Source organism: Anabrus simplex, chromosome 7, assembly GCF_040414725.1.
Source record: "Anabrus simplex isolate iqAnaSimp1 chromosome 7, ASM4041472v1, whole genome shotgun sequence".
Lineage (NCBI taxonomy): Eukaryota > Metazoa > Arthropoda > Insecta > Orthoptera > Tettigoniidae > Anabrus > Anabrus simplex.
This window is the reverse complement of record NC_090271.1, coordinates 214,649,705-214,677,337: the sequence shown is the minus strand read 5'-3', so window position 1 is coordinate 214,677,337 and position 27,633 is coordinate 214,649,705. Positions and strand designations below refer to the sequence as shown.

At 39.3% G+C, this 27,633-nt stretch overlaps 1 protein-coding gene across 1 annotated transcript in view; it reads right to left on the bottom strand.

Moving 5' to 3' along the window:
* LOC136877779 (calpain-B-like) overlaps nt 1-27,633 on the bottom strand; it is a 459,866-nt gene that overhangs the window by 231,359 nt on the left and 200,874 nt on the right. Inside the window, exon 9 of the mRNA XM_068228742.1 lies at nt 27,282-27,299. Coding sequence (XP_068084843.1) covers nt 27,282-27,299 — 18 coding nt within the window. The remainder of the gene's footprint in view (nt 1-27,281; nt 27,300-27,633) is intronic.

Sequence of the window (27,633 nt, the reverse complement as noted above, 5' to 3'; positions counted from 1 at the left end):
CAATGCGGTCCGAACCCACTATCTGTCGAATACTTGATACTGGCCGCACTTAAGCGACTGCAGCCATCGAGCTCAGTGGTGATATTTTTTAAACAAAAAATATAAATGGGCAACCATCCTTCGATCATATATTTCTGATGCCTCACTTCTACTCGATTTTCGCTGGTCAATGACCAGATTTCACAGTCATAGAACAAGGTGGGAGATATATCACTTTGTATACACGAAGTTTCGTGGATTTAGTCATAGATGGATTCTTTAGGAAATTTATCTTCCTTTTCTTTACAATTGTCTTTACGTCGCATCGACACAGATAAATAAGTCTTATGGTGACGAAAGGTAGGAAAGGCCTAGGAGTTGGAGGGAAGAGGCCGTGGCCTTAATTAAGGTACAGTGCCAGCATTCGCCTGGTGTGACAATGGGAAACCACGGAAAACACACAATCTCCCGGATGCAAGATCACAGCCGCGCGCCTCCAACCGCACGGCCAACTCGCCCGGTAAATTTCTCTTCAGTCCACTGAAAAAACGTCCGGAGGCTTGGAATCGACCTGTAATTTTACCATCCATTCTACCATCTTGCTGCACTGTAGCTCCGAGATATTTAAGATCTGTACCGTCATTCAGTGCGATCTCGTGTGGGTTAGGCTGCCGTGATATCATCATGGTCTGAGTCTTTCTAGCATTGATTTTCATGCCCCTCTTTTCCAGCTCTCCTTCCCAGATAACAAGTTCTTTTGAATCCAAGTAGTAGTACGTCATCAGCGAATGCAAAATGGGCGACATACACTGGCCTCAGAAACGTATAGCCAAGCTTGAATTTCTGCACCTATCCATTGCATGATTTGATGACGTCATCCATTAAGATAATTAAGAGAAGTGGGCTAATGATTCACCCTTGTTTAAGTCCCATTGAAGTCTCAAACTCCGAAGACTACATTGCAGGTGCGAAAATAATTCCGACGTTTCCTGTACAGGCTTTGAACTGCTGTAATTAGTTGTTCATTGACAGTTCTTTGCTTCAGTGACATCCAAATTTCATCTCTCGGAATGGTGTCAAAGGCTTTCTCTAGGTCAATGAAGGTTAGGTGTGCCTCTTTTCCGTGCCTCATCAGTTTTTCATTGATCTGTCTGAAGGAAAATATGAGGTCTTGAGTGTTTCTTCCCGCTCGGAACCCACACTGCGCCTCGTCCAACTGTGGTTCTACAACTTGCCTTAGCCTATTCAAAATGTATATTTTGGGTTTATGTCGTGTAATGAACACTCTCGACGCGTTTAAAAAGGAACCTTGCCTTTCTTAGTTAGGAGACAACAGAGAAATGAAATATGACGGATGAAAGGTTGCTAGGAGAAAGCAACAAGGAACTTAGAATGGTGTCGTAAGATGTAAAAGGGACGCCATTTTAGCCCCATGCTAGAGACAACGAATGTCAACAGCAAAGCATCATTCTCTAATGGTTTTGATAATATTTATTTATTTATTTATTTATTTATTTATTTATTTATTTATTTATTTATTTATTTATTTATTTATTTATTTATTTATTTATTTATTTAATGTCTTGTTTTATATGGTGGGACTCAGGCAATGAAGCCTGCTATTCTGTCCGACCATACATACACCTACATAAAGAGTTAAATATACAGTAAATAAATTATCTACAATTTAATATCTTAAGGCATCAATTAAATGTTTTAATTAACTTAATAACTTAGCTATGATCTAATCCTACTATGTTATGAATAATTATTATTATTTATTAAACAGGTTTGACAGAGTTTCTTAAAGCGGAGGTGGTTTGACATGCTCCTAATTTCAGCGGGTAGGGAATTCCAAATTCGGCTGGTGGTGACTACAAATGATCTACTGTAGCCAGTTGAGCGGTGAATGGGAATGCTTAGTACTGAGGTGGATGATAATCTGGTAAGAATACTAGAAGGTGATGCTAGGTAATGGAATTTTGTGGCAAGGTATTCAGGAGTGTTAAGGCTCAGTACACGATGTAACAGGGTAACAGTGTGTAAATTTCGTCGCTCTCTTAAGCGTAGCCATGAAAGTCTATCAAATGCGGGAGAAATATGGTAAAACATTGGTATATCTGAAATAAATCGAACATATGCGTCATGTGCCTTTTGGAGCTTGATGGAAAGTGAGGCATTCAGGTTACTGTATACTACGTCCCAGTAGTCGAATAGTGGCATTACCACACTTTGGATAAGCACTTTTCTTACATTTTGCTGGAGTGAATCTCTGAGTTTCTTAAGGGAATGTAAGGAATAAAACACTCACTGACATATACCTATTACATGATCGTTCCAGCTAATGTCTGTATCAATTATCGTCCCTAAGTTTTCAAATGCGTCTTTGAATTGTAACTGAGTGCCTCTTAATATTACTGAGTGCATATGCACATCTGCGAAGCATGCGTGGGTTTTTTGGTAGCTAAAAGAATACACTGCGATTTTTGGGCATTGATTTTAGTGCATGGTTATCGGTCCACTTAAATATTGTTTCTAGGTTGGCATTCACATTATTTATTGCAGTCGGTAAGTCACGAGGATGTGCGTGTACATATATTTGTAAGTCGTCTGCGTATGCATGATATTGACAATGTTTAATTACTTGTGTTAGTCTTGAAATGAAGATCGAAAATAGGAGTGGCTCTAGCACTGACTCCTATTGTTTTCCAGCTCTACAGAATGCCATGAAGAGGAATTTTCACCTGTTGATACACACTGCCGGCGATGAGAGAGATAGGAATGCATCCAGGATAGTGTGCACTGTAAGAAATTAAGAGCCCGTAATTTTGCCATTAGTATGTCCATGTCAACGCAGTCGAAGGCCTTACTAAGGTCTAGAAGAGTTAAAACAGTAACTTCTCCCTGATCCATAGCTGCTCCTATGTCGTTTGAAACTTTAAGTTGTGCAGTAGTTGTGCTATGATTGCTTCTAAAACCAGACTGGTATTTGTCAGTTATTTAAATATGCGGTCATTTGTCTGTGAAATATTTTCTCCAAAAGTTTGGACAGAAATGGTAAAATACAAATGGATAGAAAGTCTTTGGGTTCCACAGGATTGTTGGTCTTTGGGAGTGGGCGAACAATTGCACATTTCCAAAGGGAAGGGAATATACCGGTTGGTAGGATTACGTCTAGAGTTTTTAACAGTAACTGTGGAACAATCTCGTTATATTCTGTCGCAGTTGTCTTTATTGATTGTGCAATTTGTCTCACTTCTGCAGGAGTTACGAGTGAAAATATAACTGTTCTCCTCCATTGTTAGTATTGCCATCATGTAGAATTTTGTTAATAGTCTGTTCTTTATTGTCTCGTCAATGTTAACGGGTCTTGTAGTAAAGTATTGGTTTAAATCATCCAGTGGTAGTTTAATGTCAGCAGTATGTATTTTATTTCCACCTATGCCCATTTTTTAACGGTTTTCCAGATTGGTATCGTGTTCCGGGTTAGCAAAATGTTCTGTGATTGTCTTATTTTAGCATTCCTTACGGCCTGTGTGTTCCTGTTACGAAGGGTCTTGTACATGTCAAAATCGTTTGGTATTTGGCTAGTATTAAATTTCCTGAAAGCTTTGTCTCTCTCTGTCATTGTCTCGTATTTCCTGAGTCATCCATGGAGCCGCAGGGCGTGTTAAGTGAGCAATGCGATTTGGCGCGCGTTTATTGAGAAGAACTAGCAGTTGTTCGTTTAAGAACTCTACTTTATCATCTGTATTACCTAGAATATGGACATTATTGCAAGTTATGCTTGCAGCGTCTTCTAATAGGGCTTCGTTATTTATACTTTTTAGGTCTCGGAATGTAATTAATTTGGGTCTGAACTTAGGGTATTTAAGTGAATAAGCTAAATAAATAAAGTCATGGTTGTATAGTGCGCAAGCAGACGTTTGCCCGTGGGTCAGTACCCTGTCAAGGTTATTCGTCACAATTAAGTCCAGTAATATATGTGATGTGGCTGTGTGATGTGTTGCGTTAAGTGGCAAAATCGTCATGTTATAAGATTTAAATATGTTAATTAGTTGTTTAGACTCCGTCATGTTGTCGTTAAGAATGTCAGTAATGAGGTCACTTAGTAATAAAACATGCTCGTACCTGGGTAAGAGGTTTAGTAGGATGTCCTCAAGATCGGTGATGTATCCAATCTTTGGTGGGCGATACACTACACTCAGTAAGCACTTTTCACCTAGAGCCTCAATTTATATGAACATGAACTCAGGCCTTGCGCAGTATTCACTAACTGTTTTGTAGATTATTTCATATTTTAGGTCGTTCCTAATATATATAGCTACTCCGCTGCCGGCTTTACCTGTGCGATCATTTCGGATCAAAATATAATTTTCGAGGTGGACGAGAGTATCTGACAACCGAAGTTTCATCCAGGTTTCCGTGTTCATGACGATGTGAGGGTTGACATTAGCAATTATGTTACGGAGTTCGTGGAAGTGAGGACGTTTGAACGTTAGCATGTACTACCTTGTATGGAATTTGGAAAATTGTTAAAAGTATTGTAAGGGGATTAGTATTAGGGGCTTGGTAGGTATGGGAACGGAGATTCCGCTCAACTGACCACCAGTGACCTTGCCGAAAATAGAAGCATGCTCAGCACTCTCTCTTTGAGTTGCCAACTTGTACGCTATCTTGCCTAGTTATTATATGTAAATCTAATGAAGATATAATCTAAAAGTAATAGTTGGAATAGTAATTACAATAATACTCGAAAGTCCAGAGTCTAAGTTAGTTAAAACTGTAAAATGTGTAATGGTATGTTAGTTTCGGTCTGTCGGTTTATTTAATCCTGTCCAATTCCGTTCGGCTCGACACACGATATTTCACACCATTGTGTTTCACAATAATTGTACCGTCTATTGTCCAACAACTGGGCACAGAAAATCTAGTGATCGCTTCTTGTAACAGTTTCATCCTGATTGAGCTGAGGTCATCTCTGATTGTTCCTCACGTTCCTTTCAGTTTTCTTTTAGATTTGAATAGTTCGTTCCGTTTGCGGTACGACACGAACTTCACTATTATCGGACGCGGCTTATCTATACTTATCTTGCCTACCCTGTGACTTCTGTCTGTGTCCTCATGCGTTAAATGTACTCCAATATTATCAGCCAGCTCGTTGACAATTTTGTTCGTGTCCTCGCCACTCGATTCCCGCACCCCGAACACACGCAGTGATTGCCGCCGCTGATATTGCTCGAGAACATCGGTCTTAGTTTCGAGCTGTTCCCTGAGGTCTGATATTGTCTTGTCTCTGGCCGCGAGCGCTTCCCTCATCTCCTCGATTATTTTGGTATTAAAGTCTATCTAGCTTTAAGCTACTCTATGACGGCCCTGGCTACCTGGTCATGTATGATGTTGGCTAATGTGGCGAGTATTCCTTGTCTCTCAGTGCTTCCTGTACGGCACGCTTCACTGGGCTGTCTGTTGTTGCTACCTTTCCTTTCCTCGGCATGGCTGTTTACAAGAAATATTATGTTCTTAATTACTTGTGACACACTTTGAACTGGCTATTCGTAGCACGGTGGTTTTACTTTTCACTTAGTTGAAAGTTCCACACGTAAATGCCGATCATACACCTTCAAAACACTGATAAACCTGGAGACAGAAACACAAGATGGTCGCCATCTTGCTGAGGCCTACAGGTAGCCATGATTCACTGAGGTTGTAGCCTGTATCGCAGTTGAAATTGCTTGAGTGTTTACGTATTTCAACCACCTCCCTGATGATTCTTGGGCGATATCATTTTATACGGGCAAGAACATCCACTTTCTGGAACATTTCATCATGACCAGGTGTTGAGGCATGATCAGCAACAGCTGATTTATCACGTTGGTTGAGTCTGATACACCTGTTATTCTTTGATGCGAGTGCATACCGTTCTCGAAGTCTGCCTAATAACCCTTCACAAGTAGAGGGAAGTCTATAGATACCAGGTTGTTGCAATTTAGGCAAACTGTCCTTAGTTGGTCGCAGGAGTTGCCTAATCGTAATTGATTGCCTTAGCCTGTCTTCCAAAATCCTTGCATATATTTTCCCCGGCACGCTCAGGAGCGATATCCCACGATGGCTTTTGCAATCTCTGTTATCTCCTTTCTTGAATATTGGCACAATGACGCTGTACTCCCAGTCAGCTGGTATCTTCTTAGTTTTCCAGGCAAGATTGATAATGCGGTGGAACGAGTCTTCGCCACTTTTGCCCATAAACTTGAGCATCTCAGGTGCTATCTGATTATGACCTGCAGTTTTGCCTAGTTTCATTTTCATCAATGCACGCTTTAGTTCCGCAATAGATAATTCTTCACAGGTCCAACCTTCCTCTTGGTGCTGCTGTTCTTCTCCAACCTGATCATTATCCCTGGTTTCCTTATTCCCTCGTAGCAGTTCTTGAAAGTGTTCTTTCCACCGTTCCATGATGTAATTTTCACTTCGGAGGAGGTTATCGCTTTTGTCCTTTTTGAACTTAAGGGGACACTGCTTCTCTGTTCGTAAAGATTTCAGCAGCCTATAAAAAACCTTACAATAGGTTTTCTGTCTAGAATTGAACACAGTCTAGTTGTGACAGTCAATTGTGAGGGTTGCAGCGATCGTCTGCTAGAGACAGCTGGACTGGAACTTGGTGGTGATGTAGGTTGGAAGGGGGGCGGGGAACGAAGAGTGGAAGAACTCTGTTGGCTATAATGGTTGCATTCAGAGGTTGGCATCGTGAGAGGAGTGGTGAGCTTGGAATAATCAGCTGATTGTGACGTCTCTCTCTCTACAGGATTAGCTCTATAGCGGTCTGGGCTCAATACAACTCACCCTCATTGTAACCCTACTAACTGGTCTATATGTCCTTTCCAAGTCAACCCCGTCTCGAGTTGAATTACATGTAACTAGGCTTGGTCTATGTATAACCTTAACTTCAACCCACTTATCAATCACCTATAATAATCGTAAGTGTTACAAATTGATATATCAGAATTTAAAATTGAATATATTACAGAACTAAAGTCTAATTTCCAATATTGTTATTTACAGAAATTAGTACATGGCGACAGGAATCTCACCTAACAGAAGACTTAGGAGACAAAGATTACTAAAAGAATGAGAGTGATAATGAAAGTGAACATAGCAATCATTGCACGGACACACATCAGTATGCATCCAGCGAGTAAGTGTGTGGTGAGCCTTGTCCTTATGGACCTAATTATTTCGCAAAAGACAAAGTAACTGAGTGGTTGATGTATCCTCCCTCGCCTAATGTACTCGCTGCAAGGCGTAACACAGTTACTCACCTTCCAGGTGTAAATCAGGTAGGAAAAGACGCAAAAACATTTCTGGATTGCTGAAAATTGTTTTTTCCCGACATAACAGTAAGTGATATAGTTCAGAATATCAATATATATCTCAGAAAGCTTTGCGAAAATTATCGCTGTGAAAGAGACTGTAAAGACGCAAACATTGAAGAGATTAGTGCCTTATTCAGTGTTCTTTATCTAGCTGGAGTAAGAAAAGCTCAGCACGTGAATATAGAAGAATTATTGAGTGATGATGGGACTGCACCAGAATGCTTCAAGGCTAGCATGACCATGAGAAGGTTTTATTTGTTGCTTTGAGCAGTCAGGTTTGATGACATAAATGACAGAAATATGCAAATAATTTATTAAGGTACGCTCGAAAGAGCATTAACAGAAAGACTTACGTCATCTAGACGTAAATGATTTGGGCATGTTAAATTAATAGCACAAGGTTACCATGCGCTTCTTTGGAAAAGAGAATAACAGGTGGAAGACCAGCTGGAAGATCAAGAAGGAGGACAAATGGCAATGTAGCACAATACGAATTTTTTTGATAATTTCGTCGGTCGATGTAAAACAAATTATCAGGTTTGGGAAAATACAACTGTGGATGAAAAATTGGAATCTTTTCATGATCGGTGTAAGTTTCGTCAATATATAGCAAATAAGCCAGCTAAATGTGGCATAAAAGATCAAGCCATGGTAGATGCACGCGTGTTGAATACCTCCAATTTAGAAATATATGCAGCCTAAAGGCACTTACAAAGTTGTCAATAGTGCAAGTAGCTTTGCAAAGCGTATTGTTGCTCCCATACTGAACACAGCAAGAAACATCACAGTGGACAAATAATTCATATATTGGCCGCTGGCTAAAGATCTTCTTGAAAAGAGGAACACTATTGTCGGAATATTTCAAAAAGACATTCCATCATCATTTCTCAATGTGAAAGATAGGCCACAGTACAACAGTGTGTTCGGATTTTTAAAAACTGGCATATTGCTGTCGTACGTTTCTAGCAGGGGTAAGATGGTGTTATTTTTGTCCACCCTTCATTTTGATGACAAAATTGACGAGGACTCAGGTGAGCAACAGAAATTAGATATAGTAGACTTTGTGGGTGAGGTGAAATGTCAATATTCCGTGCCCGTGGTAAGTTGCAGATGGCCTCTGACGATATTCGGCTAAGCACCACTTGAGAGTTAAATTAATAAACAGAATGTGAGTTATTTTTCATATAACTGTACAAACTTGGACAAGAAAATACAGGGTTAGAAGTTAGCCTTAGGTTGGATCTTTTGTAACGCTCCACATGTAGAAAGAAAATGGCTTATGTGGGTTTCACTTTTACTGTATAAATTATTTGTTATCAACTTAAGACAGCACCATTAGACGTTTAGGGCTGCATGCCTGCGTCCCTATGCTGAGACACCTTATGACTCAAATTAGTCCCAGTACTTAGCTGGCTAAGGTCAGCATATCTTTAATGTCAAGAGGTTAGAGCCTGGCTATTGTTTTAAGGTATCCCCAGTGAACACCTCCAGTGCATCTAAGTACTAATTTTCAAATATTAAAGGGTTATAAGAGAATTTAAACATAAATGGTGTTCATCATAACCGGTTTGCCCTTCCAGCGAGCCGGGCATGGTGTTTGAAAACGGGACTCTTCCAAAGTTGCATATTCAAAAAGATTTTGTTTTCTATGACATACTCCTAATCATTCTCTTCTCTCCACGTCTTCCCTCTGTTGGTCCATCCATCTTCTTCTTGATCTTCCAGCTGGTCATCTACCTGTTATTCTCTTTTCCAAAGAAGCACATGGTAACCTTGTGCTATTAATTTAACATGCCCAAACCATTTACGTCCACATGACCTAAGTCTTTCCTCCATCGATTCATTTAGACCTAGGTTAGATTGAATCTAGTCATTTTTCACGTGATCAAGTCTTGTCTTTTGGAGCGCAGTTCTAAGAAATGTCGTTTCACAGGCGTGAATCCTACTACAATCCTTAGATGTTAGTGTGAAGGTTTTCAGGGAATATGTGAGGATGGAAATGAAATATGACTTGTACAGTATAATTTTTGTTCTTTGTGTGACCTCATGCCATAGTAGGTATCTAACAATACAGTAAAATTCAAAGCTTTTGTTTACTTTGTTATTCTGTTTGTTATTTCTATCTCAGCTCTGTTACTACTAGCCATTACACTTCCTAAATAGCTGAATAGGTGTACTACTTCAACTTGGTGGTCCTGTAGTTTTATGTTTCATCCTGTATTATGTCTGCTGATTTTCAATGCTACTGTTTTTGATGAGTTCAATTTAATTCCATAATCATCAAACTTCTTTCACCATGCTTTCAGATTATTTTGCACTCCCTGCTCCGTTTCATCCCATATTTCCACATCGTCTGCAAACACCAAATCTTTATTACCTTTTATTTTTAGTTCCTTTAAAATACTATGAACAGAAGAGGTGATAAGGCACTTCCCTGTTGTACTCCTTTGGTTGTACTGAACCATTCAGAGTGATCATCTCCAATACTGACATAGCTTTTGGTATTAGTATATAGCATTTGGATCTTCCTAATAAGGTACTCCGGTACACCAACTTTTGCTATGAATTTTCCAACATTATCACACAACTTTTCAAGATCCATAAACGCAATAATTAGATATTTTCTCTTTCCCAGCGTTTCTCTGCCAACATCCTCAAAGCACACACCTGTTGTGCTTCTTCCAGTCATAAAGCCATGTTGTTGTTCTTCTTCGATAGGATCTAGTATAGCCCTCACTCCGGCTTCAATGATCTCCTCCATAATTTTAAGGCCATGTGAGAGGAGGGCAATGCCTCTGTTAATTTTCACTTTTCCTTCTACTCCCTTTCTCAAAGATAGGAACTATCATCCCTTTTGTCTAATCTTCACGTATTTTGCTGTCCTTCCATATTGTTCTGAGAACTATATACAGCCACTGTATTCCTGGTGGGCCAGCAGCTTTAATCATCTTAGCTGCAACCTCATCAGCTCCTTCTGACTTAACCACTTCTGATCTTATGGAAAGCTTGCTGTGCTTCTGTCCGTGTAATTGGGATATCTGGTTGGTAGCACAGATAAAATATGTGGGAGAACAAGCAGAAGAGTTAGAGACAACATCATTGTCCTACATCTTCAATACAGATCTCATTAGGGACATTTAGGAGCTTGTCAAAATACTGTCTCATCGTATCCTTGATATCTTTCATATTGCGAACTATATTCCCATCTGCTGTTTCCAGAGCTGTAATTTCTTCTTTATCTGATCTTTTACTTTTTACCATTCCATATATGACTTTCATACTTCCTTCAATGTATTCTTCCAGTTTAGTTGTAGCTTCTTCCCAACTTTTCTCTTTTCCTTCCTGTACAATTCTCTTGACTTTCAACTTCATGTATCTATATTCTTTTGCCATCTCTTCCCATTTATTGTTGTCTATTCAGTCGCTGGTGATGTTTCTGTCTGACTTAGCCACATCAAGAGCTTTTTGGCTTTATTCCTTTTCATTATGGCTTCTTTCACTTTATCATTCCACCAAGATGTTCTTTCCTCTCTAATTCTTCTGCTTGTTCTTTCACATATTTTATCTGCGCTACCAACCAGACTTGTCTTGAAATCATTCCATTCTTCATTACCTTTCTTTGTGTTTGTTATTGATATTTTAGTTATGATTTCCTCTTGAAACAGCTGCTTGACTTCCGGATCTTTCAATTTCTGGTATTTAACTTGTAGTTTTTCTCCTTGCTTACTTTAATAATAAGTTTGGTGACTCTTAGGTCTGGAATGAGGAGTCTATGTCACTATCAAGGCTCTCACTAAGTATCACTTTTACATCATGCGCCTTTTCTCCACTTGGCCTATCTGTGACGATAAGGTCTATCACTGACCACCCCAGCTGTATCTCGTTATCTTGTGGCTACCCTGTTTCTGAAACCACGTGTTCTTCACCAGAAGTTGGTTTCGTGTTCATGGATCAGCAGAAGTTCACCCTCCTCATTTCTATTACCAAATCCATAAGGACCAATAATTCCTTCATAACCAGACCTATCAGTTCTTACCTGGGCATTAAAATCCCCAATTATTATTATGTTCCCTTCATCAATGATGTCTTCAAGTTTTTCTAGGAAGGTCGCTTTTTGGTCGTCACTACAACCCTGCTCGGAAGCGTAAACTTGGATCACAGTTTGGGTTTCTCCATTTAGGCACATTTTAGCGTTGATTCATCTCTCATTGATGAAATCAAATTACTTAATTAATTACTTAGTTACGTAATTTCTTAATTAAAGCCACAGCAGCTTCCTTCCCACTCTAACCCTTTTCTATCCTATCGTCGCCTATCAGGTAAACCGTACTCCCAGGTCATCATGCTGAACTGGACTGGAACTCGTTCTGCAGGCCGCTCGCGTTGCGATGAAATGAGGCTGGAACGCCCAGGTCGGACTGATATGGGTTCCAACTCGAACCTCTGAAGTTCTGGACGGTCTCCGACGTTCTCCGACGATGTTGCGGGGTAGTCACTCGTCACTTTACTCACACGAGTGTCCACAATGGCACAGTCCACCGACACATTGATTTAAAACCACTGTTTAATTTAATATTGTCGTGATATGCAGTCGAACTCCACTAGACCCTTGTAGATAGAATTTAAAAGTTCATTGAAGATGAAGAGGCGGGTAGCATCGAGTTTGGAAATAAATAAATCACAGTTCATGAATAGAAATAATGAAACTGAAAACTGTACACACAATCGGAACAGTTCGTGGCGGCTTTCCACATAAGAATGGTCGCACTGGACACTTTAATAAATGTATGACTACTCAAGAGTTTTCAAAGGCACTGCTGTCAGTCATGCAGAAATTATTAAATACTTTGATGAAGAAATGAGGTCAGCAATTCTTAAGCACAGTTCGTGATTGCTAAAATATGGGCGCACTTGAAACAAAATAAATAAGCGACTGCTCAAGAGTTTATCCTAAGACACTGCTGTCAGTAACGCATTAATAATTAAAAACTTCGAAGAAGAAATAATGCACAGTTCAAAAGGTAGTTCAGTTTGAATTGAAAAGCATTCACTTCAACCCATAAATTGAGAAAATAAGAAAGTTAGCAAGTGCAGTTGTACATGAACACAGTTTGAATTGATTATCGTTCAGAATGAACCACTTGTGTCGAAACACGCGAGTAAACGTTTTACAATGAGCAATCACTTGCACTTATGTTGGTGGGAAAGTTTGAACACCATCATGAACACTCCTATTTTATAGAGTAATTATGCTGACTGAGTTTTTAGAGAAAACCACAGTTAATAATATATTGCAGACGTGTGCCACATTGAAATTAATAATACTTGTTCAGAGACTAAGTTCCACTATCGCAACGTGGTAAGAATCGTAGAGACGTGTCACATCTAGAAGTTTCTACACACGCACAAATTCGAAGTTCAACTCGACTGTCGGAACCCAGGTCTACTATGAGACTTGTCACAATTAGAGTTTCGAAACGCGCACAGATCCTAAGTTCAACTCGACTGATAGAATCCAAGTTCACTATGAAGACTTTGTTATATATTGGAGTTAACACGCGCACAGATTTAATGTTCAACTCGACTGACAAAGTCCGTTATAAAGACATTGTATAATTTGAATTTCAACACGCGCAAAAATTTAAAGTTCCACTCAACTGACAGAGTTTAAGTCCATTATGAAGACTGTATAATTTGAAGATAGGCTTGGTCTGCACGTGACCGGACGAACAGTAATGATGCAGCGTGGTGATTCAGACTGGACTCCTAGCTGTGACTGATTGGGGTCTAGCAAGCTCGCCTTATATTCGGTCTGGGCTTCTACGTTAAATATCTCGAGAATCCCTCGACTGATTCGCTTGAAATTTATAATTGGAGACACTTATTTGATCCTCTTCAAAATGACGTATCTCTCAAGTTGATACGATTATCCTGATAGAAGTTTTGACATTTTTCAAGTCGAAGATTTGAGAAGGTGTGACGTTCTTTCTGGAACATGCCAGGTCAGGCCAGGCAACACGTGGAGTGTCAGGCGGTTAGCCTATCCTGCTTCTGCGTCTACGTCACTCATACAGTTGTAGCTGGATCAAGCCGGCTCGACTCGCCGAGAGTAAACAAACCAAGTTCGCAGTGAAGGTCTTGCGCGATGATTGAACATAATTGATTGTAAAAAATTTATGGCATGTACCGTTTGTAACCGGTACAATGTATAGCCATTTCATGAAACCAATTGTAATAAATACTTTTGGATTTCGGCATGCATGAAGTTTTTGGAAGCGATTCATTGATGGCACGTGTAGAGGATGTTTTTTGATACACGCGGAAAAATAATTAGGTTGCCCAGCATGAACACACAGCCGAGCGCGAAGTACAAACATTTTGTGTCTGGTTGCTTTGTATGAGTGGCTTTGAGTGTAATAGTGGTATATTGTGAATTATTGTGGTGTTCCTCTTGGATTTAAGGTGGTTTCCGCGAGTTCTGTGGCATTCTTCGTGAATATGATAGTGGTATACGTCGTGAGGAATATTTTATCTCGTTTGTCGTTGGTGTACCTACGCTCAGCAAGCAAGTGAAACTCAAACATTTCGACGACGGTGAAATCAATCAATCAATCAATCAATCAATCAATCAATCAATCAATCAATCAATCAATCAATCAATCAATCAATCAATCAATCAATCAATCAATCAATCAATCAATCAATCAATCAATCAATCAATCAATCAATCAATCAATCAATTAATCAATCAATATTGATCTGCATTTAGGGCAGTCGCCCAGGTGACAGATTCCCTATCTGTTGCTTTCCTAGCCTTTTCCTAAATGATTTCAAAGAAATTGGAAATATATTGAACGTCTCCCTTGGTAAGTTATTCCAATCCCTAACTCCCCTTCCTATAAATGAATATTTGCTCCAGTTTGTCCTCTTGAATTCCAACTTTATCTTCATTTGTGATCTTTCCTACTTTTATAAACGCCACCAAAACTTATTCGTCTACTAATGTCATTCCACGCCATCTCTCCGCTGACAGCTCGAAACATACCACTTAGCCGAGCAGCTTTTCTTCATTCTCTCAATTCTTCCCAACCCAAACTTTGCAACATTTTTGTAACGCTACTCTTTTGTCGGAAATCACCCAGAACAAATCGAGCTGCTTTTCTTTGGATTTTTTCCAGTTCTTGAATCAGGTAATCCTGGTGAGGGTCCCATACACTGGAACCATACTCTAGTTGGGGTCTTACCAGAGACTTATATGCACTCTCCTTTACATCCTTACTACAACCCCTAAACACCCTCATAACCATGTGCAGAGACCTGTACCCTTTACTTACAATCCCATTTATGTGATTACCCCAATGATGATCTTTCCTTATATTAACATCTAGATACTTACAATGATCCCCAAAAGGAACTTTCACCCCATCAACGCAGTAATTAAAACTCAGAGGACTTTTCTTATTTGTGAAAATCACAACCTGACTTTTAACCCCGTTTATCAACATACCATTGCCTGCTGTCCATCTCACAACATTTTCGAGGTCACGTTGAAGTTGCTCACAATCTTGTAACTTATTTATCACTCTATAGAGAATAACATCATCCGCAAAAAGCCTTACCTCCGATTCCACTCCTTTACTCATATCATTTATATATATATGTGTTTGAGTCATCAGTCCATAGACTGGTTTGATGCAGCCCTCCATGCCACCCTATCATGTGCTAACCTTTTCATTTCTACGTAACTATTGCATCCTACATCTGCTCTAATCTGCTTGTCATATTCATACCTTGGTCTACCCCTACCGTTCTTACCACCTACACTTCCTTCAAAAACCAACTGAACAAGTCCTGGGTGTCTTAAGATGTGTCCTATCATTCTATCTCTTCTTCTCGTCAAATTTAGCCAAATCGATCTCCTCTCACCAATTCGATTCAGTATCTCTTCATTTGTGATTCGATCTATCCATCTCACCTTCAGCATTCTTCTGTAACACCACATTTCAAAAGCTTCTATTCTCTTTCTTTCTGAGCTAGTTATCGTCCATGTTTCACTTCCATACAATGCCACGCTCCACACGAAAGTCTTCAAAAACATCTTTCTAATTCCGATATCAATGTTTAAAGTGAGCAAATTTCTTTTCTTAAGAAAGCTCTTCCTTGCTTGTGCTAGTCTGCATTTTATGTCCTCCTTACTTCTGCCATCGTCAGTTATTTTACTACCCAAGTAACAATATTCATCTACTTCCTTTAAGATTTCATTTCCTAATCTAATATTTCCTACATCACCTGCCTTCGTTCGACTCCACTCCATTACTTTTGTTTTGGACTTATTTATTTTCATCTTGTACTCCTTACCCAAGACTTCATCCATACCATTCAGCAACTTCTCGAGATCTTCTGCAGTCTCAGATAAAATAACAATATCATCGGCAAATCTCAAGGTTTTGATTTCTTCTCCGTGGACTGTGATTCCCTTTCCAAATTTCTCTTTGATTTCCTTTACTGTCTGTTCTATGTAAACATTGAAAAGGAGAGGGGACAAACTGCAGCCTTGCCTCACTCCTTTCTGGATTGCTGCTTATTTTTCAAAGCCCTCGATTCTTATCACTGCAGACTGATTTTTATACAGATTGTAGATAATTCTTCTTTCTCGGTATCTGATCCCTATCATCTTCAGAATCATAAATAGCTTGGTCCAATCAACATTATCAAATGCCTTTTCTAGATCTACGAATGCCATATACGTGGGCTTGTCCTTCTTGATTCTATCCTCTAAGATCAATCGTAAAGTCAGGATTGCTTCACGTGTTCCTACATTTCTTCTGAAGCCAAATTGATCTTCTCCCAACTCAACTTCAACTTGTTTTTCCATTCTTCTGTAAATAATACGTGTTAAAATTTTGCAGGCATGAGATACTAAACTAATGGTGCGGTAGTTTTCACACCTGTCAGCCCCGGCTTTCTTGGGAATAGGTATAACAACATTCTGCCGAAAATCGGATGGGACTTCTCCTGTCTCATACATCTTGCGCACTAAATGAAATAACCTTGCCATGCTGGTTTCTCCTAAGGCAGTCAGTAATTCAGAGGGAATGTCATCAATTCCAGGTGCCTTGTTACTATTTAGGTCACTCACAGCTCTGTCAAACTCTGACCTCAAAATTGGGTCTCCCATTTCATCAGCATCAACAGCCTCTTCATGTTCCAGAACCAAATTATCTACATCTTTACCTTGATACAACTGTTGGATATGCTCCTGCCATCTTTCTGCTTTGTCTTCTTTCCCTAGAAGTGACTTTCCATCTGAGCTCTTAATATTCATGCACCTAGATTTCCTTTCTCCAAAGGTTTCCTTGATTTTCCTGTATGCAGCATCTACCTTTCCCAGGACCATACAGCCTTCGACATCCTTGCACTTCTCCTTCAGCCATTCTTCCTTAGCTACCTTGCACTTTCTATCCACTTGATTCTTTAATCGCCTGTATTCTTTTCTGCCCTCTTCATTTCTAGCGTTCTTGTATTTTCGTCGTTCATCAATCAGGTCTAGTATCTCCTTAGTTATCCACTGATTCTTAGTTGATCTTTTCTTCTTTCCTAACATTTCTTCAGCAGCCCTACCGACTTAATTTTTCATGACTCTCCACTCCTCCTCTATAGTGTTTCCTTCAGCCTTTTCATTTAGCCCTTGTGCAACATGTTCCTTGAAACAATCCCTCACACTCTTTTCTTTCAACTTGTCTAGATCCCATCTTTTTGCATTCTTTCCTTTCTTCAATTTCTTCAACTTCAGATGGCAATTCATGACCAACAAGTTGTGGTCAGAGTCCACGTCTGCTCCTGGGAAAGTTTTGCAATCCAACACCTGGTTTCTGAATCTCTGCCTAATCATAATGAAGTCTATTTGATACCTTCCAGTGTCCCAGTGTCTCCAGGTCTCGTCCACGTATACAGCCGTCGTTTGTGGTGATTGAACCAAGTATTGGCAAGGACTAAATTATGATCAGTGCAGAATTCAACCAGCCGACATCCTCTTTCGTTCCTTTGTCCCAATCCAAATTCTCCTACTATACTACCTTCTCTTCCTTGGCCTACCACTGCATTCCAGTCTCCCATCACAATTAGATTCTCATCACCTTTTACATATTGTATTAAATCTTCTATCTCCTCATATATTCTTTCAATTTCTTCATCATCCGCTGAACTAGTAGGCATATAGACCTGCACTATTGTGGTGGGCATTGGTTTGGTGTCTATCTTGACGACGACAATTCTTTCACTATGCTGGTCGTAGTAGCTTACCCACTGCCCTATTTTCTTATTCATTATTAAACCAACACCTGCATTTCCCCTATTTGATGTCGTGTTGATAATTCGGTAGTTGCCTGACCAAAAATCCTTTTCTTCCTGCCAACGTACTTCACTTATACCAACTACATCTAACTTTAGCCTATCCATCTCCCTTTTCAGATTTTCTAGTCTACCACAACGATTCAAACTTCTAACATTCCACGCTCCGACTCGCAGAATGTCAGTATCCATCTTCCTGATGATCGCCCCCTCTCGTGTAGTCCCCACCCGGAGATCCGAATGGGGGACTAGTTTACCTCCGGAATATTTTACCCGGGAGGAAGCCATCATCAGTACATCATTCATACAGAGAGAGCTGCATGTCCTCAGGAGGTAGTTACGGCTGTAGTTTCCCGTTGCTTTCAGCCGTGTAGCAGTATCAACACAGATAAGCCATGTTGAGTATTATTACAAGGCCGTATCAGTCAATCATCTAGACTGCCGCCCTTGCAACTACCGAAAGGCTGCTACCCCCCTTTCGATGAACCATTCGTTAGTCTGGTCTCTCAACAGATACCCATCCGATATGGTTGCACCTGCGGCTCGGCTATCTGCATCATTGGGACACGCAAGCCTCCCCACCGCGGCAAGGTCACATGGTTCGCAGAGGAGTTATATATATATATATATATATATATATATATATATAAGAAAACATAAAGGTCCGATAATACTGCCTTGAGAAATTCCCCTCTTAATTATTACAGGGTCAGATAAAGCTTCATCTACTCTAATTCTCTAAGATCTATTTTCTAGAAATATAGCAACCCATTCAGTCACTCTTTTGTCTAGTCCAATTGCACTCCTTTTTGCCAGTAGTCTTCCATGATCCACCCTATCAAATGCTTTAGACAGGTCAATCGCGATACAGTCCATTTGACATCCAGAATCCAAGATATCTGTTATATCTTGCTGAATTCCTACAAGTTGAGCTTCAGTGGAATAACCTTTCCTAAAACCGAATTTCCTTCTATCGAACCAGTTATTAATTTCACAAACATGTCTATCAGAAAGAATGCCTTCCCAAAGCTTACATACAATGCATGTCAAACTTACTGGCCTGTAATTTTCAGCTTTATGTCCATCCCCCTTTCCCTTACACACAGGTTCTAATATAGCAATTCTCCATTCATTTGGTATATCTCGGTCATGCAAACAATAATCAAATAAATACTTCAGATGTGGTATTATATCCCAACCCATTGTCTTTAGTATATCTCCAGAAATCTGATCAATTCCAGCCGCTTTTCTAGTTTACAACTTTTATATCTTATTGTAAATGTCATTTTTATCATATGTAAATATTACTTCTTTGGCCTTAGTCTCCTCCTCTATCTCGACATTATCCTTGTAACCAACAATCTGCTGACTGAATATTTCTGCCTTTTGAAGATCCTCATAAACACACTCCCCTTATTCATTAATTATTCTTGGAATGTCCTTCTTGGAACCTGTTTCTGCCTTAAAATACCTATACATACCCTTCCATTTTTCACTAAAATTTGTATGACTGCCAATTATGCTTGCCATCATGTTATCCTTAGTTGCCTTATTTGCTAGATTCAATAACCTAGTAAGTTCCTTCAATTTCTCCTTACTTCCACAGCCATTTCTAACTCTATTTCTTTCCAGTCTGCACCTCCTTCTTAGTATCTTTGTTTCTCTATTATAATAAGGTGGGTCTTTACCATTCCTTACCACCCTGAAAGGTACAAACCAGTTTTCGCATTCCTCAACAATTTCTTTAAACCCATCCCAGAGTCTGTTTACATTTTTATTTACTGTTTTCCACCGATCATAGTTACTATTTAGAAACTGCCTCATGCCTGCTTTATCAGCCATATGGTACTGCCTAATAGTCCTACTTTTAAGACCGTCCTTTCTATCACATTTATTTTTAACTACCACAAAATCAGCTTCATGATCACTAATACCATCTATTACTTCCGTTTCCCTATAGAGCTCATCTGGTTTTATCAGCACCACATCCAGGATATTTTTCCCTCTGGTTGGTTCCATCACTTTCTGAATCAGCTGTCCTTCCCATATTAACTTATTTGCCATTTGTTGGTCATGCTTCCTGTCGTTCGCATTTCCTTCCCAATTGACATCTGGCAAATTCAGATCACCCGCTACAATCACATTTCTTTCCATGTCGTTTCCCATATAGCTGACTATCCTATCAAATAATTCCGAATCCGCGTCAGTGCTACCCTTTCCCGATCTGTACACTCCAAATATATCAAGTTGCCTATTATCTTTAGAAATGAGCCTTACACCTAGAATTTCATGTGTCTCATCTTTAACTTTTTCGTAGCTTACAAATTCTTCTTTCACCAGAATGAACACTCCCCCACCCACCATTCCTATCCTATCTCTGCGATACGCATTCCAGTGCCGTGAGAAAATTTATCTGCTAAATTTTGCTCATTTAGTTTAGGTTAATCTGTTTAAGTTAAAATACAAAAAATAGTCTCAGCATATTCCTGTGAAAACCATGAATATACTATTACGAAGCGTCCGTGGGTGAAACTGTAAGTAAAATGTTTGAAATTTGCTGTAGCGTAAGTTATGGTGGTGCCGTCACTGCCGTGAATACCAGTTTAGAAATATGTGCGAGTGTGTGGTGGAAAATATTCTTATTCAAGTGAATTATAATTTCATAAGTTCTTTAATACCTAAGTTGTCTTATTAATTGTATGATCTGTTTGTTTGTTATATTTCCACTTATTTATCGAGTGAATTTATAAAATAGTAATCTTGGGCTTAGAGAGTGGTGGGACTGCGATTGCCTTTTTTTTTTTAATTATTCAACTGGGATAACGAGTGTGTTCACCACACGCCACTGGACCTTACTACTACCTTAACATTACAAGTAAAAATAACGTAAAGTTAAAAATATTGGTAATTACCCAAGCAGAAAATCACAAATTCAGTGTCCGTAATTTACAACTTCTTTTCACTTTACACTAGCACTAATGGTCTTCTTAAATGGCTTGATACCGGAACGGAATCCATCGAAGACTGCTGCAGGTGATTTATTCCAATCACTTATGGTCCTGTTTACGAAGGAAAACTTGCCTACGTCCGTATGTTGGTTTCGGATCCTAATTTTATGCTTGTGATCATTTCTTGATAAGTATGATGGAGGTTCCAGCCTATTCCTAATACTATTCCAGGCAGCCCTACCCGTGTAGCTCCTACACGTATAGCTATTATAAAGACCACACAGGCGAGCTCTAGTTCTTCTAGATTCAAGACTTTTACTATTAATGATATCCCTCCTATTCCCGTTTAGAAACCCATCGATCTTCTTTGAACATTTTCTAGGGAATTTATTAAAGCCACCCTCTACGGATCCCAGCACGCAGGTCCATTTTCGAGAATAGGTCTTACGAAGCATTTATAAGATTTACTTTCGGCATCAGAATTAGCTTTCTTGAGATTCCGCACAATAAAATGTAACGATCTCCAGGATTTCTTAAGTACATTTTCCACTTGCTCTGACAGTTTGTCTTTTCTAATAGTACACCTAAGTACTTACAACTATCAACTTCACCAACACTTTCCCTTCCAATTTCGTAATCCCTCCATCCTGGTACTTTCTTTTTACTGAAACACAATTTCTTGCATTTTGCGCAGTGGATTTTCATTCGATTTTCACGCGCCCATTTTTAAAATTTATCTAAATCCTGCTGAAGCAATAGTTCGTACTCCTCTGTCTTTATCTCCCGGTATATAACGCAATCATCGGCAAAGATGAACTTCCGATTTTATCGAATCAGGCGTATTATTCATGAAAAGTATGAAAAGAACTGGCCCAATTACGCTACACTGAGCCACACCAGACCTAACACTTATTGGAGAAGATATAGTTGGGACGATCAAAATGGTACTGGGATTGATTACATACTCGCCGACCAAGAAGTCTGGAAGATTGTAAGTGATGTCAAAGTAATTCCTAGTAAAAATATGGGTGGAGACTACAGGCCGTTAGTTGCAGACATCACAAAGAGAAGACCTCCTAAAGTCTACAACAAAAGAACACCAAAAATAATAACTTGGAGATTTTCTGAACCAAGGGGGCCGTGAAAGCATCAATGGCAAGAAAAGAAGTGATAAAAGTACTATAACACAGTAGAGCTACCAAACGGAGAGGTAACTAGAAATGAAAAGGAAATATTACAGGAGTTCAGTAGATATTTCAATCACTTACTGAACTGTAATACAACTGAAGACACACAAGGTGACCGTCTAAACCCTATAACTTATAATGTAGAAAGTTTGACCTGACAAGAAGTGGAGACTGCAATATGTTAAATAACAAACAATAAATCTGAAGGATTGGATGTGTTCAGTGTGGACATGATCAAAGCACTTGCAGAACCCGGAATACAATGGTTGTACGGAGTACCAAAAACGGTGTACAATTTTGGAAGAAAATGAAATCCTCAGTGAGTGGAGGCATTGAGTGATTATTCCACTATTTAAGATAGGTCACCGAAAGAAGTATAATAACTATAGAGGCGCAACTCTTCTATCTCATGGGTTAAAAGTATATGGTACCGTCCTGGAGAGAAAAATCAGAAAATTTGTTTAACCTAAACTTGAGGAAGAACAACATGGATTTAGAGCGAACAGATCAACGCTAAAACTCATTTTTCGACGAGAATGCTCTTTGAAAAATACTGGGATAAGAACAGAATTGTTATAGTAGTATTTTTGGATATTGAGAATGCATATGGTCATGTACCACGTAAGCACATGTGGGAATGTCTGAGACGTAAAGACGTGCCAGATGAGATTATAGCTGGAGTAAAACAACCATATCGAGAGACAAAGAGCTGTGTAGAAATTCAAGGAGTAAGTCAAACTGTTTTGAAATCACGAGCGGAGTCCAACAAGGAAGTTGTCTATCACCACATCTCTTCATTACTATACTGGATACTTATTTAGCTGACGTTGATCTTTTCTTCTACCAAAATCTCTTCATCTGGGCACTGAACATTTTTCTCCGGTCTTCAGTCCTGGCATTGCTTCCTCTTACTTGTGCAAGGCTCCTCACTCTCATCTATCCTATCCAACCTCCCTTGGTCAACTCTTGTTCTTTTCCGACCCCGGCGGTATTACCTATGGAGGCCTAGGAAGTCTTTCATTTTCAAGCCCTTCGTGGCCCTTGTCTTCCTTTGGCCGATACCTTCATTTTTCGAAGTGTCGGAACCCTTCCATTTTCCCCTCTTATTAGTGTTGTATAGAGGATGGTTGCCTAGTCGTACATCCTCTTAAAAGAATAATCACCACCACCACCACCACCACCACCACCACCACCACCACCACCACCACCACCACCACCACGGGGCCCTCAGCTGATTCCTGGCATTGCTTCCACCTTACTTGTGCCAGGCTCCTCACTTCCATCTAAATATCCGACCTCCCTTGGTCAACGCTTGCTCTTTTTCGACCCCGACGCTATTAGGTTTGCGAGAGCTAGGGAGTATTTCATTTTTACGCCCTTCGTGGCCTTTGTCTTCCTTTGGCCGATACCTTCATTTTTCGAAGTGTTGGACCCCTTACATTTTTTCTATCTGATTAGTGTTATATAGAGGATGGTGGCCTAGTTGCACTTCTTAAAAAAATCACCACCACCACCACCACCTTCCCCCTGTGGGTTGGAGCGGTAGAATAACTCCCACGGTATCCCCTGCCTGTCGTAAGAGGCGACTAACTTTGGAGCGTGGGTTGGTGACCACGGGGCCTTAGCTGAGTCCTTGCATTGCTTCCACTTACTCGTACCAGGCTCCTCACTTTCAACTATCCTATCCGACCTCTCTTGGTCAACTCTTGTTCTTTTCCGACCCCGACGGTATTACGTATGGAAGCCTAGGGAGTTTTTCATTTTCACGCCATTCGTGGCCCTTGTCTACCTTTGGCCGATACCATTTTTCGAAGTGTCGGATCCCTTCCATTTTTTTTCTCTGATTAGTGTTATATAGAGGATGATTGCCTAGTTGTACTTCCTTTCAGCGAAATGATGGTTATGGATTACATTTTTGAACTGGAGTCGATCTTGAACAATATTCTGTGGGATGAGAATTTCGGAGTCATCGACACCCTTTTTCACGTTAACATTTATAATTCTTCTGGTTTCTTTTAGAAATCACTTCATGATGTATTTGAAATTCTTCTAGGTGAAAATTTGGTGATTTCCAGGTTGTTTTCTTGTATAAAAGGACCAAGAAATAGGCTGACATCAGCTTTAACTCAAAATTCTCGCAGAAGCTTTTTAATATTTCTCCATTCTTGTTGGTTCTGTTGTAAGCAACGTATAGTCTCACAGGTATTATAAATTTATTTTCTTTACTGATTTTTGCATTGAAATCTCAAAGCAGAGTTTTAACATGATGTTTGGGAATATTTGCTGTAGTTTCTTCCAGTAAATCCCAGAATTCCACTACTTTTAAATGTGACTTTTCAGTTTCACTTGTTTGTTAATGCATGTGCATTGATTAACGTATATATTTTATTTCCTGAATTGATTGTGGGTAGAGAAATTTTTTCAGGAGAAGACGTATTATTATTATTATTATTATTATTATTATTATTATTATTATTATTATTATTATTATTATTATATGTGTAGACAAGGATACCTAACGCAAAACTTAATTATATATTAGTGTCAAAGCCGGAAAGAAGTCTCAAGCCATCCACTGGTGGGATTGTTTGATTCTTTGAGTAGAGTGAAGCATATCCAAAATTTACCAGAAAAATAGTTATAATCTTGAGATATTAAACTAACTTTTTTTGCCATTTGTTGGTCATGCATCCTGTCGTTCGCATTTCCTTCCCAATTGATATTTTGTAAATTCAGATCCCCCGTTACAATCACATTCCTTTCCATGTCGTTTCCCACATAGCTGATCATATTATTGAATAATTCTGAATCCGTGTCAGCGCTACCCTTTCCCGGTCTGTACACTCCAAAGACATCAAGTTGCCTATTATCTTTAGAAATGAGTCTTACACCTAGAATTTCATGTTTCTCATCTTTAACTTTTTCGTAGCTTACAAAATTTTTCTTTCACCAGAATCAATACTCCCACTCCCACCATTCCCATCCTATCTCTACGATACACTCTCCAGTTCCGTGAGAAAATTTCTGCATCCATTATATCATTTCTCAGCCATGCTTCAACTCCTATTACAATATCTGGTAAATATATATCTATTAAATTACACAATTCTATTCCTTTCTTTACAATATTTCTACAGTTCCACACTAACAATTTTATGTCATCCCTACTTGACTTCCAGATCTCTGTACCCTTATCACCGCTCCCTAGATAACCCCGTTTCCCTGAATGTACCTCCCTATTACAGTTCCAAACAAATTTCCTAACGTATACGTACCACTGCTGTTTAGGTGAAGGCCATCAGAGCGCAGATCCCTATCTCCTACCCACCCATTAGGATCTAGAAATTTCAATCCCATTTTCCCACATACTCCCACCATAGTCTCATTTAAATCCCCAATCACCCTTCAGTCAGTATCCCTCCTACACAGTATTCCACTGATAACAATCTCCGCTTCCTTAAACTTTATCCGTGCTGCATTTACCATATCCCACACATCCCCCAACTATGTTGGTACTTATACCTGCTTGTCTTACGTTGTTAGTACCAACGTGAAACGCGACCACCTTCTCCTTTCCCTCCTCCTTCTCTTCTACTTTCCTCAACATCTGCCTTAACCTAATTCCTTGATAACACTCTTCTCTGGTACCCTTTTCTCCAAACACTTTCCCGACATGTCTAACGATAGAATCCCCCATGACCACAGCCTCAACCCTACACACCTCATTTGATCCCCCCCTCCTGGTCGGTCCTATCTTTCCTGACAGCTGCAGAAGCTACCTCCTCCTCCCTTTTCTCCATCCCATGACCCTGTTTCACCTGTCTTTTCCTATCCACTACTCCACATTTCCCTTTCCTACCTCTTCTCTTTCTCCTACTTCCAAACTTCTCGGCAACAATTCCCTGTTCCTCATCTTCCTTCGGTTGTTCTACCTGCAGTGACTCGTACCGATTTCTCACCGACACCTGTCCTGAATTCTGATACTGAAAAGAGCCCTTAGCCTGCAATCTCCTTCCCCTTAGAACAGTGGACCACCTGTCTTCTACAACTCCCGCCTTTCCTTCCTCTCCCTCTTGTACATCTACTGTAACCCTTACATTGTTTGAGGGAGGCCTATCTTCTTTCCTGTCTTCCGTGAGAATCCTAATTATCACCCTCAAACTCTTCATCTCCTCCCTCATACCCCTTAATGCTTCGCCAAAACCTCAATCCCTATACTTGGACTCCTTAGCCATTCTTTACGGAAAAAATCAAAATAAAAGGAAAAATAAAATAACTTATGTACAAAGGAAGTGAACTCAGGGATATATTGTCTGGGATAGTATTCAAGGATCACACGACAATAAGGTTATTAATATTCGACTACACTACAATACTACTTAGTCGAACTCTATTTTATCCTGCAACACCTGTTAAATACTGAATACCGAAAGGAATACAGAAACACTACACAAATCTAAACTGCAATTAAGCCTGTCCTAATTACAACAACAGAGTTTTAGTAAGAGCGTTTCTACAGATACCTCTACTATACCGGTACTACACAAATATTTTACAATAATAACATAAGCACGCTAAATTCTAATAAGATATTACTCGTATACTACTGTACATTACACTACAATATGTTTAAACTACGTTCAGACGTATCCTAATTACAATACCGGCACCGTGTGTCACTTCTATGCACAAACAGAAATGAAAATTTCAAGTTTGAAATTTGTAAGAACTACTGTACTCAAAGATTACGAACAAAGCTAAATGCTTAGACAGGTTATTATTAATAGTACTATCTAAATATACTGTATCTACACTACAATTCTCAGCTGAAATGTGGTTAAATGAACATGTACCGCTGGTGGATTACTATTATTTTCCCTACTACGCGGGACGGAGAATAAAAGTGTCCTTAGATGCTGAAAAATAAGAGGTTGTCTACAATAATTTCTGTCACAACTACGCCGGGGGTGGAACTGCAATATTATTGGGATATAGGAATTTGATTACTAACTTTTACTCGATGAATAGACGAAGGTAGAAAGTACAAAGTATGCAGGGAACTAAGACCACAATTTATCGGAATATAGTAATCAGCTGATTTTGTATTTATTTACACAACTACTATGTGCATATAGCAACAATCGTCAACAATTCTAATAGAATCTTCAACAATCCAAAAACTGTTACGTACCGGAATTATCCAGTGAAATTACCGTGCATTTCTTTAACTTCTCTTTAAATCGAATTTTACAGGAGAATTGTGTTCTTTAATTTAATAAATTATTACTTTCGTGATTGTTTGAAGGGATATCTACACGAAACATCGGAAATGTTGCGGCGGAAGTTAAAATGAGTTAGAACTCCTTATGATAAACTGCCTTTGTAAGTATTATACCAACGAACCTACAGATATTTAAAAATATTGTTTTAAAAGTTAATATTACCTAAAGTATTTCTTAAACCTAAAATTCGAACAAGGTACACCTAGCTAGCCTACTTAACCTAGAAAACATAATCTACTGCACCCCAAATGAATTACTTGTTATAAAATTCAAATAAATATCACTACTCCCAATTTCTACCAACAAGCACTAAACAGCAATATGTAAATATCACTAAATGGAACACACACACATCAAATTTTAACAATTTCAATAGGTGTTAACTACTTCATCAGTACAATAATGCAGGAGCTCTCTCAACAGCCAACCGTTCACAAGTGCATCCAACAATGGAATTCAAATGGAATGTAAATAATATCTGAAAGTTTAAAGCTAAACAAGAATTTTCCTCACA